General features: G+C 44.7%; 1 protein-coding gene across 2 annotated transcripts in view; it reads left to right on the top strand.

Moving 5' to 3' along the window:
• Window positions 1-24,390, top strand: part of HHAT (hedgehog acyltransferase) — a 375,411-nt gene that overhangs the window by 245,290 nt on the left and 105,731 nt on the right. For both annotated transcript variants that reach the window (XM_077282350.1, XM_077282351.1), the window contains exon 11: window positions 14,213-14,357. In XM_077282350.1, coding sequence (XP_077138465.1) covers window positions 14,213-14,357 — 145 coding nt within the window. The remainder of the gene's footprint in view (window positions 1-14,212; window positions 14,358-24,390) is intronic.

The raw sequence follows: 24,390 nt of genomic DNA, 5'->3' as shown, positions 1-24,390 counted from the left end.
CTGGTTGTGGCTCTTTAAAATAGTTGACCTCACAGCATCATTGTATTGCAGAACGATGGACGCATGGCAGTCTACTAATAAGGAGAGGCGGCGAGGATGCCCTAGGTGGTAGGAGGTGTATAGTGCTCTGGTTCAGTGGCTACGGACTACTGATACGGCCGCTTGACTCGGGGTGCTACTAATATTTTTTGGCTCAACTCTATGTAAAACTGTTAAGCTTTCCCGCTCTTTAACCGGCTTTGTTCAACGTGAGAGGTTCCCAAAACAGTCGACTTTTCTTTATTTAGCTGATGTATAAAATGATTATAATGTTCTTTAACTGAAAAGTCTAAATGTCCTATAAAACCACAGTAATAATGGGAGCCGGTGTATGGAGTGAATCGTATATAGTCACTTTTCTGTGCCTAGCTCCTGAAGTTGTTAAGGGAGATGTTAAAATGGAAATGATGCGTTAAATGGAGGATTTCTAGTAGATAAAGCGTAAAGCTGTTGCTGCACATTGGTAAAAATGAAAGAGTGATTTCAGATTTTACCATTTTAAAGGTTTTATAACATTTACTATTTCTGTGCAGCTGTCATGCTCGAGTAGGTAGAGCCGACGGCCAGTCCGAGCATTGCGTTGCGATCCTCGTCCGAGTTATATGGACATGTGACTCTCCCCTTAAAATGAATGTTTCCTCGTAGTCACTGTTCTGTTTTTTTTTTTTTTTTGTCCAAAGCTTTATTTTGATTTAGTTCTTAAAATCTTCAACATAGAATGAAGCCGGAACCGGAATCACACGACTTAGATGCCGCTGTCAGAGTGTGACGGAAGCATTTAAGTGGTTAAACAGCAGGTATCAGATGAATACATCATGGAGTATGATCGGGTTTAAAAAACAAAAAACATGATTTTGAGATACTCTGTAAGGAGACGATTACGCTATATATATATGGCTATTTATATACGGCCACCCAATGGTTATGATGGGGATTGCAGCCTGTCAAGTCTTTCTTTCTTGAAAAATTAGAGTCCTTAACCGGTTTACAAAAAAAATATGTAAGGGCAGATCTGTATATGTTTTCCTAGTAGATGAAACTGCTTATTTCTTGTCACATTTTATATGCTGCGTGTTCACGTCCTGGATTTAGAGATCTATGTGATGTATATTGTAGCTGTAAAACATTTGCAGACGGCAGATGAAGGAGATTGTAATTGTTTTCTGTAGCGGCGGAGTGACATATAAATAAATGGACTCTCTAAGGTGAAAATTGGAGATCAAACATTTCATATTGATTAAGGACCTCGATAAATGTTCCTCGCTGTATGTTGGTAGACATTATTGTGAGAGCCGGATCACGTCTGTTCTTACATTTCCTGGGCATCATCTGTTCCGTATTCTGAGAAGAGGAGAAACGATACTGTTATAATGCAGCCCCAATAATGGCGCTCTGCTGTGCCAGGGACAATCGGGGATCATATAGACTTTAAAGTGGCCACAGGCTGGATTTGTCGTAGGTTATAAAAGAAAAGCGGTGAACACCGGTGTCCATATCCTTAGTTTGGATATAGAGCTCAGATCATTTGGAGTTGGACTGCACTGCAATGCCAGACACAGCCCATGGACAAGGGTGGCGCTGTTTTTGCAAATAAAAACAGACTCTCTTTATTTCTTATGAAAGATAAACCGTAGAAAGAGCGTATGGAATACAAAAACACTCAACTCGGAGGGCAGCAGTCCCGAATGTTGGGTGCTCGGGAAAATGTAAGTATTAGTGGGTATTTAAAAACTTGAGCCAGGTACTGCAATGGGGGGTGCTCGGGCGGCAGTCACACTCAGATCCTGGTGCCTGAGGAAGCTGAAGGCCATTTTGCTATATAATAACACCAGCATTATACATGACACATGGTAGTACAGAGCCCTGTTACATATTTTTGGGACACCTGAGCTAAGTTGCACCTCTTATTATTTCATTGGGTGCAAAGCAAAAAGTGCTACTTAGAACGCCATTTTAAGACAGCTGTTTCATGGTTCCTGCCCATCATCGGTGCAAAGTAGGAGATTCCCGAAGAAGAAACTTTACCCCTTAAACCAAATAAGGAAATTCACCAAGGAGAAACTTTACCCCTTAAACCAAAGTAGGAGACTCCCCAAGAAGAAACTTTACCCATTAGACCTCTTAGACCAAAGTAGGAGATTCCCCAACATGAAACTTTACCCATTAGACCAAAGTAGGAGACTCCCCAAGTGCCCAAGAAGAAACTTTACCCCTTAGACTTCTTAGATGAAAGTAGGAGATTCCCCAAGAAGAAACTTTAACCCTTCGACTTCTTAAACCAAAGTAGGAGATTACCCAAAATGAAACTTTACCCCTTAGACCAAAGTAGGAGACTCCCCAAGAAAAAACTTTAATCCTTCGACTTCTTAAACCAAATTAGGAGATTACCCATGATGAAATTTTACCTCTTAGACCAAAGTAGGAGACTCCCTAAGAAGAAACTTTACTCATTAGACCTCTTAGACCAAAGTAGGAGATTCCCCAATAAGAAACTTTACTCCTTAGACTTCTTAGATGTATGTAGGAGATTCCCCAAGAAGAAACTTTACCCACTAGACCAAAGTAGGAGACTCCCCAAGTCCCCAAGAAGAAATTTTACCCTTTAGACTTCTTAGATGAAAGTAGGAGATTCCCCAAGAAGAAACTTTAACCCTTCGACTTCTTAAACCAAAGTAGGGGATTTGTTATGAACTGGTGGCCTAGGAGCGGCATGAGACGTACTCTGGAGAATGTGGTAACTGTACTGACCGCAGACCCTGGACTTAACACCGCAACTAGAAGTAGCCGTGGGATGTACCTACCAATCCTAGACACCTCGACACAGCCGGAGGACTAATTAACCCTATAGATAAAAAAGGGGAAACTATCTTGCCTCAGAGAAAATTCCCAAAGGATAGGCAGCCCCCCACAAATATTGACTGTGAGGAGAGGAAAAAACATACACAGGCTGAAAACAGAATTTAGCAAAGGAGGCCAATCTAGCTAGATAGAAAAGATAGGACAGAGAACTATGCGGTCAGTATTAAAATACTAAGAAATGTCCACCACAGATAATACAAAAAACTCCACATCTAACTAAAGACATAGAGGGTAAATCTGCCTCTCCAGAGATTCCAGCTTGGCTGCATAAATCCTTACACAGATTAAGCTGGACAAGAAAAAACATGCAATGCACTGAACAATGAGGCCCACAACATGTGGGCAGAAAAACAAGCAGAACTTATCTTGAAGAAATGAACTGCAAGCAGGAGCGACCAGGAAGGGATGTGAATCCTACAGAAACAATGAACAACTGGCACTCACTAAAGGGTGAAGCCAGACTAAATAGCCCCGTCCGAAGTGGATGCACCTGATGACTGCTGTGAAGGACAAACAGCAGCACTACCACTTATAACCACCAGAGGGAGCCCAAGAGCAGAATCCACAACAGAATTCACAACAGTACCCCCCCTTGAGGAGGGGTCACCGAACCCTCACCAGAGCCCCCAGGCCGATCAGGACGAGCCAAATGGAAGGCACGAACCAAATCGTCAGCATGAACATCGGAGGCAACAACCCAAGAATTATCCTCCTGGCCATAACTCTTCCACTTGACAAGATACTGAAGCCTCCGTCTTGAAAAACGAGAATCCAAGATCTTCTCCACAACATACTCCAACTCCCCATCAATCAACACCGGGGCAGGAGGATCAACAGAGGGAGCCATGGGCACCACATATTTCCGCAACAAAGATCTATGAAAAACATTATGGATGGAAAAAGAGGCTGGAAGGGCCAAACGAAAAGACACTGGATTGATAATCTCAGAAATCCTATAAGGACTAATAAACCGAGGCTTGAACTTCGGGGAAGAAACCTTTGTAGGAACATGACGGGAAGACAACCAGACCAAATCCCCAACCCGAAGCCGGGAACCCACACGCCGACGACGGTTGGCAAAACGCTGAGCCTCCTCCTGAGACAACACCAAATTGTCCACAACATGAGCCCAAATTTGCTGCAACCTGTCAACCACAGAGTCCACCCCAGGACAATCAGAAGACTCAACTTGCCCTGAAGAAAAATGAGGATGAAACCCAGAATTACAAAAGAAGGGTGAAACCAAGGTAGCAGAACTAGCCCGATTATTAAGGGCAAACTCGGCCAATGGCAAGAAAGCCACCCTGATCGGCAGACACAAAGCATCTCAAATAAGTTTCCAAAGTCTGGTTAGTTCGCTCGGTTTGGCCGTTTGTCTGAGGATGAAATGCGGAAGAAAAAGACAAATCAATGCCCAGCTTAGCACAAAAGGACCGCCAAAACCTAGAAACAAACTGGGAACCTCTATCGGACACAATATTCTCCGGAATGCCATGCAAACGAACCACATGCTGAAAAAACAACGGAACCAACTCAGAAGAGGAAGGCAATTTAGGCAAAGGTACCAAATGAACCATCTTAGAAAACTGGTCACAGACCACCCAGATAACCGACATCCTCTGGGAAACAGGAAGATCCGAAATAAAATCCATAGAAATATGCGTCCAAGGCCTCTCAGGGACCGGCAAAGGCAAAAGCAACCCACTGGCGCAGGAGCAGCAAGGTTTGGCCCGCGCACAAGTCCCACAGCACTGCACAAAAGAAAGCACATCCCGTGACAAAGAAGGCCACCAAAAGGACCTACTAACCAAATCTCTGGTACCAAAAATCCCAGGATGGCCAGCCAACACAGAACAGTGAACCTCAGAAATCACTTTACTAGTCCCATCTGTCAGGAACAAACAGTTTCCCCGCTGGACAGCGATCAGGTTTATCAGCCTGAAACTCCTGAAGAGCCCATTGCAAATCAGGGGAGATGGCAGAAAGAATCACCCCCTCCTTCAGAATACCAACCGGCTCAAGAACCCCAGGGGAATCAGGCAAAAAACTCCTAGAGAGGGCATCAGCCTTAACATTCTTAGAACCCGGAAGATACGAGACAACAAAATCAAAACGTGAGGAAAACAGGGACCATCGAGCCTGTGTAGGATTCCGCCGTTTGGCAGACTCGAGGTAAATCAGATTCTTATGATCGGTCAAGACCACAATACGGTGCTTGGCCCCCTCAAGCCAATGTCGCCACTCCTCAAATGCCCACTTCATAGCCAACAACTCACGATTGCCGGCATCATAATTGCGTTCCGCAGGCGAAAACTTTCGAGAAAAGAAGGCACACGGTTTCATCAAGGAACCATCAGAATTCCTCTGAGACAAAACGGCCCCTGCCCCAATCTCAGAAGCGTCAACCTCAACCTAAAAAGGAAGAGAAACATCCGGCTGACGCAACACAGGGGCAGAAGTAAATCGGCGCTTAAGCTCCTGAAAGGCAGAAACAGTCTCAGAGGACCAATTCGTTACATCAGCGCCCTTCCTCGTCAAATCGGTCAGGGGTTTAACCACACTGGAGAAGTTGGCAATGAAATGGCGATAAAAATTAGCAAAGCCCAAAAATTTCTGAAGGCTCTTCACAGATGTGGGCTGGATCCAATCATGAATGGCCTGAACCTTAACCGGATCCATCTCTATAGATGAGGGAGAAAAAATGAAGCCCAAAAAAGAAACCTTCTGTACTCCAAAGAGGCACTTAGACCCCTTCACAAACAAGGCATTATCACGAAGGACCTGAAATACCATCCTGACTTGTTTCACATGAGACTCTCAATCATCTGAAAAAATCAAAATATCATCCAAATATACAATCATGAATTTATCAAGATAATTCCGAAAAATATCATGCATGAAGGACTGAAACACAGATGGGGCATTAGAGACTCCGAATGGCATCACAAGATATTCAAAATGGCCCTCGGGCGTATTAAATGCAGTTTTCCATTCGTCACCCTGCTTAATACGAACAAGATTATATGCCCCTCGAAGGTCAATCTTAGTAAACCAACTAGCTCCCTTAATCCTAGCAAACAAATCAGAAAGCAAAGGCAAAGGGTATTGGAATTTGACCGTGATCTTATTCAAGAGGCGATAATCAATACAGGGTCTCAAGGAACCATCCTTCTTGGCAAAAAAAAAAAAAACCTGCTCCCAATGGAGAAGAAGATGGTCGAATATGCCCCTTCTCCAAAGACTCCTTAACATAACTCCGCATGGCGGCATGTTCAGGCACAGACAGGTTGAAAAGTCGGCCCTTAGGGAACTTACAGCCTGGAATCAAGTCAATAGCACAATCACAGTCCCTATGCGGTGGAAGGGAACTGTACTTGGGCTCATCGAAAACATCCTGGAAATCTGACAGAAACTCAGGAATTTCAGAAGAGGGGGAGGAGGAAATTGACATCAGAGGAACGTCATCATGAACCCCCTGACAACCCCAACTAGTCACAGACATAGATTTCCAATCCAACACCGGATTATGTACCTGTAACCATGGAAACCCCAGCACAATAGCATCATGCAAATTATGCAACACCAGGAAACGACAATCTTCCCGATGGGCTGGCGCCATGCACATGGTTAACTGTGTCCAAAACTGAGGTTTATTTTTAGCCAATGGTGTAGCATCAATGCCCCTCAAAGGGATAGGACTCTGCAAAGGCTGTAAGGGAAAACCACAACGTCTGGCAAATTCTAAGTCCATTAAATTTAAAGCGGCGCCTGAATCCACAAATGCCATGACAGAAAATGACGATAATGAGCAGATCAGGGTCACAGATAACAGAAATTTAGATTGTACAGTACTGATGGTAACGGAATTAGCGATTCTCTTGGCACGCTTAGGGCAATCGGAAATAACATGAGCAGAATCGCCGCAGTAAAAGCACAACCTATTCTGACGTCTGAATCCTTGGCGTTCAGCTCTAGACACAATCCTATCACACTGCATAGGCTCAGGACTCCGCTCGGAAGACAACGCCATAGTGTGCACAACTCTGCGCTCACGCAAGCGCCGATCAATTTGAATGGCCAGAGACATAGAATCACTCAGACCAGCAGGCATGGGGAACCCCACCATAACATCTTTAACAGATTCAGAAAGACCCTTTCTGAAAATTGCCGACAAAGCATCCTCATTCCATTTAGTAAGCACAGACCATTTTCTAAATTTCTGGCAATACGATTCTGCCGCTTCTTGACCCTGACACAGGGCCAACAAGGTTTTCTCAGCATGATCCACAGAATTAGGTTCATCATACAATAACCCAAGCGCCTGAAAAAAGGTGTCTACATTAAGCAAGGCCGGATTCCCAGATTCCAGGGAAAATGCCCAATCCTGAGGGTCGCCACGCAACAGAGATATGACAATTTTTACCTGCTGGATGGGATCACCAGAGGAACGGGGCTTCAGAGCAAAAAACAGTTTACAATTATTTTTAAAGTTCAAAAATTTGGACCTGTCCCCAAAAAACAGATCAGGGGTAGGAATTCTAGGCTCTAAAACAGGAGTCTGCACGATATAATCAGAAATACCCTGTACTCTAGCAGCAAGTTGATCCACACGAGAAGCAAGTCCCTGAACATCCATGTCAGCGCCTAACTCCTGAGCCACCGAGAGGTAAAGAGGGAAAAAAAACACAACAGAGTACAGAAAAAAAAAAATGCTCAGCACTTTCTTTCCCTTCTTTTGAGATGCGGTTAACTCATTGTTGGCCAGTTGCACTGTTATGAACTGGTGGCCTAGGAGCGGCATGAGACGTACTCTGGAGAATGTGGTAACTGTACTGACCGCAGACCCTGGACTTAACACCGCAACTAGAAGTAGCCGTGGGATGTACCTACCAATCCTAGACACCTCGACACAGCCGGAGGACTAATTAACCCTATAGATAGAAAAGGGAAAACTATCTTGCCTCAGAGAAAATTCCCAAAGGATAGGCAGCCCCCCACAAATATTGACTGTGAGAGGAGAGTAAAAAACATACACAGGCTGAAAACAGAATTTAGCAAAGGAGGCCAATCTAGCTAGATAGAAAAGATAGGACAGAGAGCTATGCGGTCAGTATTAAAATAGTAAGAAATGTCCACCACAGATAATACAAAAAACTCCACATCTAACTAAAGACATAGAGGGTAAATCTGCCTCTCCAGAGATTCCAGCTTGGCTGCATAAATCCTTACACAGATTAAGCTGGACAAGAGAAAACATGAAATGCACTGAACAATGAGGCCCACAACATGTGGGCAGAAAAACAAGCAGAACTTATCTTGAAGAAATGAACTGCAAGCAGGAGCGACCAGGAAGGGATGTGAATCCTCCAGAACAATGAACAACTGGCACTCACTAAAGGGTGAAGCCAGACTAAATAGCCCCGTCCGAAGTGGACGCACCTGATGACTGCTGTGAAGGACAAACAGCAGCACTACCACTTATAACCACCGGAGGGAGCCCAAGAGCAGAACCCACAACAGAATTCACAACAGGGATTCCCCAAGATGAAACTTTACCCCTTAGACCAAAGTAGGAAACTCCAGAAGAAGAAACTTTACCCCTTAGACCTCTTAGACCAAAGTAGGAGATTCCCCAAGAAGAAACTTTACCCTTTAGACCTCTTAGACCAAAGCAGGAGATTCCCCAAGAAGAAACTTTACCCTTTAGACCTCTTAGACCAAAGCAGGAGATTCCCCAAGAAGAATCTTTACCCCTTAGACCTCATTTAAAGTCCCCTCACCAAGACAACCAGACTGCTGCTTTGTACTTCTGAGGGGCAAGAACCCCTAAACAGCTGTCTGCAAATGGAGTTCTGGTTTGGTTTTATGATACAATTTTGTAGACACTGAACCAGCAGGGGGTTTCTAGGACACGTGAGATTTTGCAGCTTATTAGTTAACAGGATGCCATCTTCTCTAAACGTGACTAGTTAATAAACCGTGATCGAAGCCCCAATCAGTGCAAGATAAGAAAAGGATAATATTTGCACACTCGCTCAACCATGCTCGTATAGTTAATAAAGAGGTGTTATTCAAAAGCTGAGTTATCTACTGGCCCAGGAGCAGGATCTAGCTGGGGTTGTTTGTCCCTGGCACATGTCATATCCGTTTTAGCCGAGCCAATAAAAAGTGTTTCATTTCCTTCTCTATGTAAAGCTCAAAAGAAACAAGTCAGATGTGTGTAACTTTATAATTGCTGCTCGGATAAGACACGAGGACGGCACACAAGTAGTGCCGAGGCGCTTTGTACATTGAGGTCATCGAGGTGAAGATAATATTGATACACTGTTACTTTTTATACAATGCCGGCATCGTAGCCTAGCTACTATGTTACAGTGATGAAATTGCTTCGCCGCCTCATTAGGTGGTTGCCGCTTCCACAACTCTTCAGAGAGAGTAAAAATACGATTGAAGGAACCAATTAGAGTTTCTAGCAGAAAAATACCGCCCAAAGCCAAGAGTTACTAGCAGAAAAATACCGCCCAAAGCCAAAAATAGGAAGAACCAACAATAAAGAAAGAATACGATTATCACATAAACAAGCTCATGATTTACAGGAAGGAGAACAGAAGCTTCCCTGGCTATTAGATTCTTATAAATGTTACATTGAAAAGCGGGAAAAATTGTAATAATTGGACAAATGAATCTACAAGAGTCATAAATTCTACTTTGGTCCCCAAATGTACAGTGTGTGTATGTAAAGTCATGGTGCACTTTTATAGTTTACATTTTGGCGCCCTTTCTCTTGCCCAATCATATCAGACCTGTTCATGAGGAGAGATAACAAGAACCAAACAAACTCATTGATTAAGCTGTTGCTGAGTCCCCAGTCAGATTAACCCCTGATAAACTAAACTCTAAGGGTACTGTCACACAGTGCAATTTTGATCGCTACGACGGCACGATTCGTGACGTTCTAGCGATATCGTTACGATCTCGCAGTGTCTGACACGCAGCAGCGATCAGGGACCCTGCTGAGAATCGTACGTCGTAGCAGATCGTTTGAAACTTTCTTTCGTCGCTGGATCTCCCGCTGTCATCGCTGGATCGTTGTGTGTGACAGCGATCCAGCGATGCGTTCGCTGGTAACCAGGGTAAACATCGGGTTACTAAGCGCAGGGCCACGCTTAGTAACCCGATGTTTACCGTGGTTACCAGCGTAAAAGTAAAAAAAAAAAAAAACGTACATACTCACCATCTGATGTCCGTCAGGTCCCTTGCCGTCCGCTTCCCGCTCTGACTGTCTGCCGGCCGGAAAGTGAGAGCAGATCACAGCGGTGACGTCGCCGCTGCGCTCTGCTCTCACTGTACGGCGGCACTCAGTCAGAGCAGGAAGCAGACGGCAAGGGACCTGACGGACATCAGATGGTGAGTATGTACGGTTTGTTTTTTTTTACTTTTACGCTGGTAACCACGGTAAACATCGGGTTACTAAGCGCGGCCCTGCGCTTAGTAACCCGATGTTTACCCTGGTTACCCGGGGACTTCGGCATCGCTCCAGCGCCGTGATTGCAAAGTGTGACCGCAGTCTACGACGCTGGAGCGATAATCATACGACGCTGCAACGTCACGAATCGTGCCGTCGTAGCGATCAAAATTGCACTGTGTGACAGTACCCTAAAGGTACCGTCACACTAGACGATATCGCTAGCGATCCGTGACGTTGCAGCGTCCTGGCTAGCGATATCGTTTAGTTTGACACGCAGCAGCGATCAGGATCCTGCTGTGATATTGCTGGTCGTTGAACAAAGTTCAGAACTTTATTTGGTCGTCAGACCGGCGTGTATCGTCGTGTTTGACACCAAAAGCAACGATACCAGCGATGTTTTACACTGGTAACCAGGGTAAATATCGGGTTACTAAGCGCAGGGCCGCGCTTAGTAACCCGATGTTTACCCTGGTTACCAGTGTAAAATGTAAAAAAAACAAACACTACATACTCACCTTCGCATCCCCCGCCGTCTGCTTCCCAAACTGACTGAGCGCCGGAAAGTGAAAGTGAAAGTACAGCACAGCGGTGACGTCACCGCTCTGCCGTTAGGGCCGGAGTCATTGCAGGAAGCGGACGGCGAGGGGCGTGAATGTGAGTATGTAGTGTTTGTTTTTTTACATTTTACCCTGGTAACCAAGGTAAACATCGGGTTACTAAGCGCGGCCCTGCGCTTAGCAACCCGATGTTTACCCTGGTTACCCGGGGACCTCGGCATCGTTGGTCCCTGGAGAGCGGTCTGTGTGACAGCTCTCCAGCGACCAAACAGCGACGTTGCAGCAATCGGCATCGTTGTCGCTATCGCTGCAGCGTCGCTTAATGTGAAGGTACCTTAAGGCTGTGTGCACACGTAGCATATTTTTTGCGTTTTTTTCGCGGTTTTTCGCTATAAAAACGCTATAAAACCGCGAAAAAAACGCTAACATTAAGCATCCTATGTAATAGAATGCATGCTGCATTTTTTTCCTGAGCGGAATCGCATTCCAGAAAAAAACGCAGCATGTTCATTAAAATTGCGGAATCGCGGCGATTCTGCACCCATAGGAGTGCATTGATCTGCTTACTTCCCGCACGGGGCTGTGAACACCATGCAGGAAGTAAGCAGATCATGTGCGGTTGGTACCCAGGGTGGAGGAGAGGAGACTCTCCTCCACGTACTGGGCACCATATAAGTGGTAAAAAATAAAAGAATTAAAATAAAAAATAGCGATATACTCACCTTCGATGTCCCCCGCAGTCTTCCGGCCTCTCCGCTGCATGCTGCCGCTTCGGTTCCTATAGATGGTGTGGTTCAGGACCTGTGATGACGTCACTGTCTTGTGATTGGTCGCGTGACCACTCATGTGACTCACGCGACCAATCACAAGCCGTGACGTCATCTCAGGCCCTTCACCGCACAACAGACAGCTATAGGAACGGACGCCGCTGAGGTCTGCAGGTGAGTATAACCATGTTTTTTATTTTTTTTATTATTTTTAAACATTCTATCTTTTACTATAGATGCGGCATAGGCTGCATCTATAGTAAAAAGTTGGTCACACTTGTCAAACACTATGTTTGACAAGTGTGACCAACCTGTCAAACAGTTTTCCAAGCGATGCTACAGATCGCTTGGAAAACTCTAGCATTCTGCAAGCTAATTATGCTTGCAAAACGCTAGTTTTCTGCGGGTATATGCATGTTAATTCTGCATGCGATATACCCGCGGCAGGAGGCGCAGAATTGCCGCGGAAATTCTGCAACGTGTGAACTTAGCCTAATTAATACACTACCAGGTCTGTGACATCATGCAACCACAAGCTTATGCTATTGTTTAGATGTGTGTAGGGCAACAAATGGAGCTCACATCGAGCTGCACTGAATAGGTATGAAACTGGGAGAGTTTTTCTTTTATTTGGAGCAGATTTCACATTTCTATCGTTTTTTGTTGCTTTCCAGTGACTGGTCAAAAGTGCACCATGACTTTACGGACACACTGTAAATTTCCAGAGAGCTCTGTACACAGTGACCGTGATTCATCATTTGCTTTTTTATTTTAAGTCATTTTTCTTTATTGTTTTATGGCATTCATTGCTTGGTACATGTTCATGAATTTAGCGCAGTGTCAAAATCATCTTTATTTTTGTCTTTCAGACACTTTTTTGCAACTTTTTAGCTAAAAAAAAAGTCATACGTTTTGCAAAATGTGGCAATAATTTCACAAAAATTATTTTGGCAAACATAAAATCATTCCAATGGGGACTAGAGGACATTTACAAAAAAAATGTTGTGACTTTTCAAAATGTTAAAAAAGATGAATCGGATAAAAACAGCCTGGAAACTCTAAACTATGTCCATTATGGCGAAAACATATAACACCGACTTTAAATAAAGGCACAAATTAAAAGAATTAGGGGCAAATGAACAACACTAAAAACTAGCCAGAAAGGGCAGAATGAATGACAGACTGACTGTAATGAATCAGGCCCTATAGGTCCACTCCTTAAAGGAATTTTCCGGGCTCGGGGTTCAAGTCTGCAGTCACTCTATGTGGTTGCAGACTTGTTATTCCTCGCAGCGTGTATAGTGCACGCTGTCAGGATTATCCAGGACCGGGAGTTGGCAATTTGCATACTTACGGCAACATTCCGACTAGACGTGTCCATCCTCACTCAAGTCACTTGTTTTGAATGATGCCGCGCACAGTCTAGTCGGCGTGTGACCGTAAATGACTGCAGACCTGAATCCCAAGTCTGGACAACCCCTTTAACATCACTGGCAATAACAACTACTGCAAATTACTGGCTGTACAGCAGACTTGCCAAAACGAACCCCCTATTGGTGGCCACAGAATTAATTAACTGAGAATTTGTCGGTGATCCTGTTATGGCGTTCTGACAGTGAGTTTGTAACTCCTTTATCTGTCTTTTTCTAAGCTCCTCTTAGCTGAATTACGGCCACAGATCCCTTGAAGGTTGATTGGGCAGGAAAACAAAGAGCTTGTAAAAGCAAAACATTGCAAATTTTTATGGAAACCTGATGTCTAAATTGATTTTTCAGTCCCAAATACACACATTTAAGGGGAATCTGTCACCATAAAAACACAGTCCAATCTGCAGGAATCATGTAATAGATCAGGAGGAGCCGAGGAGATTGATTACAATGACCGGTAACACCTCTCTACACAGCTAATAACACAGGATCCACAAATGAGTATAAGTGATGTCACAGCTGACCTGCGCCCCCTCCCTTCACAATGACCTTTACATGCACTCATTGGACACTTCATTATAAAAGATGGGGTTCGAGGTGTGTTCATTGTGGCTAATGTACATGTGTTGTTTCCTGAAGTTAGTCTACAAATGCGCCACTTCAATGTGTGAAAATTGCAATATATATTTGTGTATGTGTGTGTCTACGTGTATATATATATATATATATAACCCCAACAGTGTATATTGGAACCTTCAGTAGTTCAGAAATTCTTCTGTAACCAATGCCATCAGTATGTTTTGCAACAATAAGGTTGTGAAGGTATTTAGACAGCTCACTGGATTTACCTATCATGAGATGTTTCTTGTGTGGCACAAGTAATAAAATATTTCTTTTTTTATACAGATTGTAATATGTTAAGAGAAACAAAAAAAGACAGTTTTATTTTAAGAAATATAACACTAGCTCTCTAACCAATTCTTCAATCTCTACCTGCTTTCCTCAGACCCTATCACACCTATATACTATTTCGACATAAAATCTGGAGCTCCAGTTAACTGCTGATTCTACATCGTCCTTGTTATGTGTTTACAGGATCAGCGTTTGTCACCAAAGACGTACCGCCGGCTTCACGCCGCTCTGGCATCTGTCTCCATTGCTCTGTTGATTCTGACCAATCTCGTGTTCCTCGGAGGGGAGCAGGTCGGTAGGATATACCTTGAGCGAATATTTCTACAAGGTAAGTGACTCAGAAATGTAATTTTATATTTAAACTTTTCTATATTCAGACGTTTCTCTGCAATAATTTCTTCCTGCAGAAAATTAAAATCTCACAGAGAACTAAAAAATTGCTACCTGACCAGTTCCATTAATGGCTTCACAAACCGTTTTCTCAGCAAGGACTTTTGTAATGTTGTTAAAGTATAAAGACTAACAAAAGTCACAGCAGAAGAGATTTCCAATCTATCAGCGGGAAGCCCCGTTGTGCCGAAACCACTTTTTATATTTTCTTACCTGGAAACAAAATTGTAGAACAGAGTTTTCAGAGTAGTTTTACCAATATAAAATATCTTGATTTTCTTAAAGGCTGTCGGTACCTTTGACATGAAGTACATTATTTTTAAACATATTAGGGGGTCACCTTTATTTAATATTATTGTAATAAGATTCGCTCTGCAATCTTCATTTTTTTCATTCATTTTTAGACCGGCTGATAAGTAATTTGCGGTCTGGGCCAAGTTTTAGATTTTTCTCTTTTGGGAGTTTCTCTCCAAGTAATATAGGCTGGATTGTTTGTTTGTATCTTTACTACTGGTGTTCTCGTTAGCTCATATTTTCGCATAGCTTTTAACCTGTGCTTCTTTGCTTTTCATTTATCTTTAGTTAATAAAATTACAATATGTTTCAGTTTGCAAACTTAATTCTTTCATTCGTTTTTAGAACAGCTGATGAGTACTTTGCAGCCTGGGATAAGTTTTAGAATTTTCTCTTATGGGAGTGTCTCTCCCAGTAATATAGGCTGGATGTGAGGTTTACGTGTATCCTTACTACTTAGCACATATTTCAGCACATCTTCTATCATGTGCTTGCTTGCTCTTCAGGTGCTTTTCTCCTTGTTTACAACTGGTTTTCTCTGCCCCCTCTGTGACTGTAGATGATTTCCTCTCTCTCCACTCTTGAGATCGGTGTACAACCCCTTCCTCCTCCCTGCTGCTGTCTCTAACATGGAAAGAAGGGAGAAGCAAGGAGAGCTGTCAAGAGCAGGGGCTCCGATAGATTTGTATCAGTTTTTCAGATCACTTTGCTGAATAAAAGACTTTAAGAAACTCCGCAAAAGCAAAATGGTGTAAAATTTAGGAAATAAAGCCAGTCATTAGTAGACCCAGATAAACTGTGCTAGTGACTTCTGTCTCTCTAAGGGGCTGTTTTTCCTTAAACTAGGACTGCTGTGTATGCTCCCGCCGCAGTGAAAAACTGAGCAATTAAACAATAAAAAGGCAATAAAATCTAAGAAAAATCTCATGAAAAATGTGAAAAAACCCCAATAAATCTGCAGTCAAAAAGAAAAATTGCTTAAATGCTGAAAGGGAAAATGTGGAGAGGCGCAACGGTCTTTTGTTTTTCTGTCCATTTGCTTGCACTAGACACAAAATGATAAACTCAGAGTTGGGCTCATTCACACGTCACAAGTGCTATCTAAATTTTGCACGGCTAGCACTTATACCTATGATAATCTATGGGGTAGGTCACACGTCTGACTTTTTTTTTTCCCTTGGACCGAATCGTCCACACAATGTCCCCAACCTCCATTTACAAATGTCCTTCAAATTAGAAGCATTCTTATGTTTCACACATAATATTATCCAATCACATCTTACAATTGGGTATTTTCTCCACCAGCTCTCGGAGAATTTTAACTTTAAGGATTGCTACCAAATTTTGGAAGTGTCTGTTAGAATTTTTGCCCATTCAGCCAAGAGGAAAAATTAAGATTTCCCTTTGCTTTGTTTCTCCGCCAGCTCTTGCAGAATGTAAGTATTAAGCCTTCTATCTCCAAGAAGAAAGCATTTATGGATTTACTTAAAGGGATTGTTCATGATTTAAAAAAATTGTCTGCCTTTGAAAAACCCTGTCCACAGGTTGTAAGTGGAAATGTAGTCCATATTTCTGGGGGGAAAAAAACTGTTTTTTATAATCTTTTACAACCCCATCATCTTAAAGTAGGCCGAACACATAGTAAGTGCAAAGTTGGCTGCCACTTTCTGTAGACTGGTCATCTCTCGTGTGTGTATTGGGGTCTCCTCTCCCTCAACAGATAATATTGGAAGCAAGAAAGATCAGACATATTGAATTTCAGCATGTCCAATCCTTTATTCTTAGGCTAGGTGATAATTATAATATTCTTCTTTTTCGGTACTAGTTATGACTATGTTGATATCGTGGGATGACGGGTAGGATAGTGGCTGCTAAAACACATCAAGGTGGAAAGTTAGATCTGTACAGGAACCTATATAGTTTCTCTAAAAATTATTTTTGGGAGCAATCAAAAATTCCTGCGGTAAAAAAAATAAATTGACGTAATCCCACAGATCGTAGGGCTTTTTTTTACCTTTTAAATCTGACCTTTATCATCACTTACCACTGCCTTTAATGACGCACCCGATTCCTCAGGTCATTTTAAAGCATAAAATCCCTTGGCTTCCCTTGTGTAGTAAAGTGCGACTCAGCTTTTTTGTGTTAAAAGGCTTTATACACCATATATATATATATATATATATATATATATATATATATATATATATATATATATATATATATATATACACACAGTGCTCAAAAAAATAAGTGGAACACTAAAATCCCACATTCTAGAAATCACTGAATGAAATATTCCTGTTGTAAACATGTATTCATTACATAGTGGAATGTGTTGAGAACAATAAAACCTAAATATTACCAACGTAAATCAAAACTAATATCCCACGGAGGTCTCGAGTTGGAATGTTGCTCAAAATCAAAGTGGAAAATGAAGTTACAGGCTGATCCAACTTCAGTGGAAATGCCTGAAGAAAAGGAAATGATGCTCAGTAGTGTGTGTGGCCTCCACATGCCTGTATGACCTCCCTACATCGCCTGGGCATGCTGCTGATGAGGCGACAGATGGTCTCCTGAGGAATCTCCTCCCAGACCTGGACTAAAGCATCTGCCAACTCCTGGACAGCCTGTGGTGCAATGTGACATTGGTGAATGGTGCGAGACATGATGTCCCAGATCTGTTCGATCGGATTCAGGTCTGGGGAACGGGCGGGCCAGTCTATAGCTTCAATACCTTCATCTTGCAGGAACTGCTGACACGCTCCAGCCACATGAGGTCTGGCATTGTCCTGCGTTAGGAGGAACCCAGGGCCAACCGCACCAGCATATGGTCTCACAAGGGGTCTGAGGATCTCATCTCGGTACCTAATGGCAGTCAGGCTACCTCTGGCGAGAACATGGAGGGCTGTGCGGCCCTCCAAAGAAATGCCACCCCACACCATTACTTACCCACTGCCAAACCAGTTGTGCTGAAGGATGTTGCAGGCAGCAGATCGCTCTCCACAGCATCTCCAATCTGTCACGTCGGTCTCGTGCTCAGTGTGAGCCTGCTTTCATCTGTGAAGAGCAACACGTTGCGCCAGTGGCGAATTTGCCTATCCTGCTGTTCTGTGGCAAATGCCAAGAGTCCTGCACGGTGTTGGACTGTGAGCCCCCAACTCTGGACGTCGGGCACACAGACCAACCTCATGGAGTCGGTTTTAATGGTTGTGCAGACACATGCACATTTGTGGCCTGCTGGATGACATTTTGCAGGGCTCTGGCGGTTAATCTCCTGTTCCTCGCATAAAGGCTGAGGTAGCAGGCCTGCTGCTGGGTTGTTGCCCTCCTACGGCCCCCTCCACGTCTCCTGGTAGCGTCTCCAGCCTCTGGACACTACACTGACAGACACAGCAAACCTTTTTGCCACAACGCATTGATGTGCCGTCCTGGATGAGCTGCACTACCTGAGCCACTTGTGTGGGTTGTAGAGTCCGTCTCATGCTACCACGAGTGTGAAAGCACAACCAACATTCAAAAGTGACCAAAACATCAGCCAGAAAGCATTGGAACTGAGATGTGGTCTGTGGTCCCCACCTGCAGAACCACTCCTTTATTGAGGGTGTCTTGATAATTGCCAATAATTTCCATCTGTTGCCTATTCCATTTGTACAACAGCATGTGAAATTGATTGTCAATCAGTGTTGCTTCCTAAGTTACATAGTTACATAGTTATTAAGGTTGAAGGAAGACTTTAAGTCCATCTAGTTCAACCCATAGCCTAACATGCCCTAACATGTTGATCCAGGGGAAGGCAAAAAAACCCCATGTGGTAAGAGTAAGCTCCACCATGTGGAAAAAAATTCCTTCCCGACCCCACATACGGCAATCAGACTAGTTCCCTGGATCAACGCCCTATCAAGGAATCTAATATATATACCCTGTAACATTATACTTTTCCAGAAAGTGGACAGTTTGATTTCACAGAAGTTTGATTTATTTGGAGTTATATTCTGTTGTCTAAGTGTTCCCTTTATTTTTTGGAGCAGTATATATATATATATATATATATATATATATATATATATATTGTAGCATGGCTAAAGGGTGTGTAGTCGACGGGAGGTATGTGCCACATAAGTGCCTTGTTGCTGTAATGTAGCCCGGAGTATTTCTTTGTTGTATATAACCATGTATATATGTGTGTTCCAGGACCTGTGGTGATGTCAGACCACATGGCTAATCATGTGATGGGTTACTGGGTGTGGTTAGCTCTATATTAGACAGGCTAATGCTTAACACCGGGGATATGTGTGGAGGTGAAACCCTCCTGAGTGTGTTAAGACTACAGGACTGAGCCTGGTGGACTGGACACTTTGTTTTCCTTTTCCTGAACTAAAGGCTATTTGTTTGCTGTTATTTTTCCATGTGGTTTATGACGTAATAAACCCTGTGAACTTTAAAGGAACGTGTCTCCTGAGTGTCAGCCGTCGCACCTGAGTGAGTGAAATCCCTACAATTGGTGGAGAATGCGGGCAGCGTTCCCAGCGGAGACGAAAAGTCTGTTATTGAATGTCCTGGGTCAAGTCTGTTGTAAGCCAGCCGGAGAAAATGGAGGAACTGCTGAAACACTTGGTCCAGTTGCAGTCACAGCAGCAAGAGACCAACAGGCAGTCGCAGTCACAGCAGCAAGAGGCTAACAGGCTGTTTATGCAGCAGTTGCAACAGAACCAGCAAGAGACCAACAAGCTGTTGATGCAGCAAATACAACAGAGTCAGCAGGAGCAACGGCAGAGCCAGCAGGAGCAACGGCAGCAGATGCAGCTTCTGGCAACCGCCATCCAGGGCAAGACGAGTGCCCCAACCCCAGGTCTGGCTGATGACACCCACGTCCGGAAGACGGTAAGACGCGCATTGCAGAAAATGACCCCTGGGGATGATGTTGAGGCCTTCCTGACGATGTTTGAGAGGGTTGCTGAGAGGGAAAAACTCCCGCCAGAGCAGTGGGCAGAGGTACTGGCGCCATACCTGACGGGAGAACCCCAGAAGGCGTACTATGATTTGACCTTGCAGGATGCCAAAGAGTATCACAAGTTGAAAGCCGAGATTCTCGCACGTTTGGGGGAGACACTGACTGTCAGGGCACAGCGAGTTCACAGCTGGGCCTATCACCAGGACAAACCGCCTCGCTCTCAAATGTTTGATCTGTTGCACCTGGTCCAGAAATGGCTGCAGCCAGAGTCATGTACACCTGCACAGATGGTGGAACGAGTGATGATGGATCGGTTTGTGCATTCCCTCCCGAGGTCCATACAGACTTGGGATGCCCAGGGTGATCCCCAGAATGCCGATGAACTGATCGGACTGGTCGAGAGATACCAAGGGATGGAAGGCTCCTTTGGGAGGCAGCCCATGCCGTACTGGGGGTTCCAGAAAGCTGCTGAGTCCCAAAAAGGGGTGGCGCGTCCAAGGTCACAAAGGGCGGGGGAGGTGTTGCCCAAGGTCCCTACGGGTGATATTATTTGCTGGAGGTGCCACGGGCCAGGACATATAGCTGCCCGTTGTTCCCAGACCACTGAGCAGATGGACTGCAGCATGGGACGCCGTTGTTCATACTATGCTTATCCAGCCTGCAGTGTGAACTCTCCGCCCAACGAGGGACCTCAAGCGTGTCCCGTAAAGGTGAACGGTCGAGCAGTAACGGCACTGTTAGCCTCAGGGAGCCTAGTGACCCTGGTGAGGGCCACTTTTCCTCTCCACCTGCTCCCGGGAAGGAAGGTCGGAGTGCGGTGCATACATGGTGATGCAAAGGACTACCCTTTGGCCAGGGTGGACATTGAAACGGCATGTGGCACTGAGTCCCACATAGTCGGCGTCGTGCAGGACTTGTTGCACCCTATAATTATTGGTCGGATTTCTGTTTGTGTTGGGATTTGTGGGGAAAAGGTTCTGAGCTCCCTAGCAAGAGTAGGGAACCAATGAACCCTGGAAGGGTGTCGCCACACCCGGAGTCAGACAGGTTTCCTTTTTGTGTCCTGGTTGGGGATGAGGAGGAAGTGTCCCCTGCATCTGACATTCTGGAGTTAGAGATAACCGGTGAAAATTTTGGGACTGCCCAACATAGGGACCCCACTCTGAGGGAAGCCTTTAATAATGTCACAGTTATTGACGGGGTGGTACAGGAGCCGGGGGCAGACACAAGATTTCCCCATTTTCTGATGAGTGGGGAGTTGTTGTACCGGGTCACGAAAATGAGGGAGGAGTTGGTAGAGCAGTTGGTAGTGCCGGGTCCATATAGACGGAAGGTGTTGGACATGGCCCATTCACACATCTTGGGTGGACACCTAGGGGTGGAAAAAACGCAGGAACGGGTTGTGCAGAGGTTCTATTGGCCTGGGTGTCACCGGGAAATAGTGAACTACTGCAGGTCCTGCCCTACATGTCAACTGCTCCCACTCCTCATTTCCGGAACCCCCTTGTGCCCCTGCCCATTATTGAGGTGCCGTTCGAGAGAATTGCCATGGACTTGGTCGGTCCCTTAGTTAAATCAGCCCAGGGCCATCAGTATATATTAGTCATCCTGGACTATGCCACACGCTATCCTGAGGCAATTCCTCTGAGAAATTCTTCCTCGAAGAGTATAGCCCGCGAGTTGGTCCATGTCTTTTCCCGGACAGGTCTGCCGAAGGAGATCCTGACTGACCAGGGGACACCTTTCATGAGCAAAGTGATGAGGGAGTTGTGCAAAGCCCTGAAAATCTCCCAGTTGAGGACCTCGGTGTACCATCCCCAGTCAGATGGCCTTGTTGAGAGATTTAACAAGACACTGAAGAGCATGCTGAGAAAAGCTATAGAGAAAGATGGTAGAGACTGGGATTGTCTCTTACCCTACCTGATGTTTTCCATTCGTGAAGTTCCACAGGCCTCCACAGGGTTCTCACCGTTTGAGCTTCTATATGGCCGACATCCACGAGGACTCCTGGATATAGCCAAGGAAACCTGGGAAGCCGAAGTCACGCCCCACAGAAGCGTCATTGAGCATGTGGCCCTTATGCAGCAGAGGATTTCAAAGGTGATGCCTATTGTGAAAGAACACCTCCTCCAGGCACAAGAAGCTCAGGCCAGAGTCTACAACCGGTCTGCAAGAGTGAGGCAGTTCAATCCGGGAGACCGAGTTCTTGTGTTAGTTCCGACGGTGGAGAGCAAGTTCTTGGCCAAATGGCAAGGGCCATATGAGGTTGTCGAGAAAATTGGTGAAGTAAATTATAAAATTCACCAACCAGGAAGACTGAAACCATTCCAAGTATACCATGTCAACCTCATGAAGCCGTGGCAAGATAGAGAGCCGACAGTAACTCCATCGTTGTTAAGCAACCCAGAAGGTGAGGTTGGAGCGGTTACTATAGCGGAGACGCTATCAAAGACCCAGAAACAGCAGTGCCGGGAGTTACTCCAGAAAAACAGGGATCTGTTTTCAGATTTGCCAGGACACACGAAGGTCATAGAGCACGAGGTCCTAACAGAGCCACATGTGCGGGTGAACGTGAAGCCCTATCGTATTCCTGAGGCTCGTCGAGAAGTTATCTCCAAGGAAGTGGAGCGTATGTTGAAGCTTGGAGTCATTGAGGAATCCAAGAGCGGTTGGTCAAGCCCAATTGTCCTGGTCCCAAAACCTGATGGAGAGTGGAGGTTTTGCAACGACTATCGGAAGTTGAATGAGGTCTCCAAGTTTGACGCTTATCCCATGCCCCGCGTTGATGAGCTCATCGAAAGGCTTGAGCACCCCAGATATATATCCACCTTGGATTTGACAAAGGGGTATTGGCAGATCCCCATGGCACAGGAAGCCAAGGAGAAGACGGCCTTTTCGACACCTGATGGATGCTTACAGTATGTCCGGATGCCGTTTGGCCTACAGGGAGCTTCGGCAACCTTCCAGAGGGCTATGGATAGAGTCCTTGCACCCCATAAGGCCTACGCTGCTGCGTACCTAGATGATATAGTCATCTTTAGCCCAAACTGGGAGAGTCATCTGGAGAAAGTCCAAGCAGTGTTTAATGCTCTAAGAGAGGCGGGGTTTACAATAAACCCGAAGAAGTGTGCCTTGGGTAAGGAAGAAGCTAAATACCTAGGCTATATAGTGGGTCGTGGAGAAATAAAGCCCCAAATCAGGAAAGTGGAGGCAATCCAAACATGGCCGAAACCACTCTCCAAAAAGCAAGTTAAAGCCTTTCTGGGAATCGTGGGATATTACAGGAGGTTTATCCCGAACTTCGCCACAGTGGCTGCGCCTCTGACTGATCTGCTAAAGGGGACAAAATCGGTGATGGTTAAATGGTCCGAAGAGACAGAGTCAGCCTTCCAAGAGTTGAAAGGGGCTCTATGTAAGCAGCCCATTCTGATGGCCCCAGACTTTAATAAAGAATTTATTCTTCAGACAGATGCCTCAGATGTTGGGGTAGGAGCAGTCCTTTCCCAAGAGCTACATGGGGAGGAGCATCCTGTTCTCTATCTGAGTAGAAAGCTGTCCTCATCTGAGAAGAACTACTCAGTCGTGGAAAAAGAGTGTTTGGCCATAAAGTGGGCGGAGGACACGTTACGGTACTATCTGCTGGGTCGTAAATTCAGACTGATATCTGACCATGCCCCACTAAGATGGATGAGGGAAACAAAGGGTAGAAATGCTAGGGTCACCCGTTGGTTCTTAGCCCTGCAGGACTTCAGTTTCCATGTGGAACATAGGGCCGGAAAGCTGCACGGTAATGCGGATGCCCTATGAAGAATCCCTTGTTTAGTGGGGAAAAGTGCCAAGCCCCACGGCTTTAGGCAGAGGGGGGAGGTATGTAGCATGGCTAAAGGGTGTGTAGTCGACGGGAGGTATGTGCCACATAAGTGCCTTGTTGCTGTAATGTAGCCCGGAGTATTTCTTTGTTGTATATAACCATGTATATATGTGTGTTCCAGGACCTGTGGTGATGTCAGACCACATGGCTAATCATGTGATGGGTTACTGGGTGTGGTTAGCTCTATATTAGACAGGCTAATGCTTAACACCGGGGATATGTGTGGAGGTGAAACCCTCCTGAGTGTGTTAAGACTACAGGACTGAGCCTGGTGGACTGGACACTTTGTTTTCCTTTTCCTGAACTAAAGGCTATTTGTTTGCTGTTATTTTTCCATGTGGTTTATGACGTAATAAACCCTGTGAACTTTAAAGGAACGTGTCTCCTGAGTGTCAGCCGTCGCACCTGAGTGAGTGAAATCCCTACAATATATATATATATATATATTTATTTAGTGAGTAACGTACATGACGCCAATTAAAATATAAAATATTCACAATGTCTAAGCTCCTTATTCACTTTCTGTTTTTATCCTTAAGCTATGCTCGCCAAGGTGTTAAAGGTTAGAACATTTCTATTTCACGGAGACCAATAAAGAACAGCGAGTAAAGCATAAATTGCTGTAATATTAATTCTTCATAGTACATTGATTTTTCATGCAAAGAAATCAGAAAATATTCTTTGTAATATCGAGGTGTTATTTTCAAGTTATTTGCCTATTTTAGCTCAAGAAGGTGAGCAGATATGCAACTTTCAATTGCAAGATGGTCTAGAAATGGGTTTTGAGGGCTGGAATTTCTCTAGCGGAATGGCGGAGGGCCAAATGTTATATACCGGGAGCAATGGACCGGGCGA

This window comes from Ranitomeya variabilis, chromosome 2, assembly GCF_051348905.1.
Source record: "Ranitomeya variabilis isolate aRanVar5 chromosome 2, aRanVar5.hap1, whole genome shotgun sequence".
Lineage (NCBI taxonomy): Eukaryota > Metazoa > Chordata > Amphibia > Anura > Dendrobatidae > Ranitomeya > Ranitomeya variabilis.
Note: the sequence above shows the minus strand (reverse complement) of the source record. Positions and strands in the feature narration are given on the sequence as shown.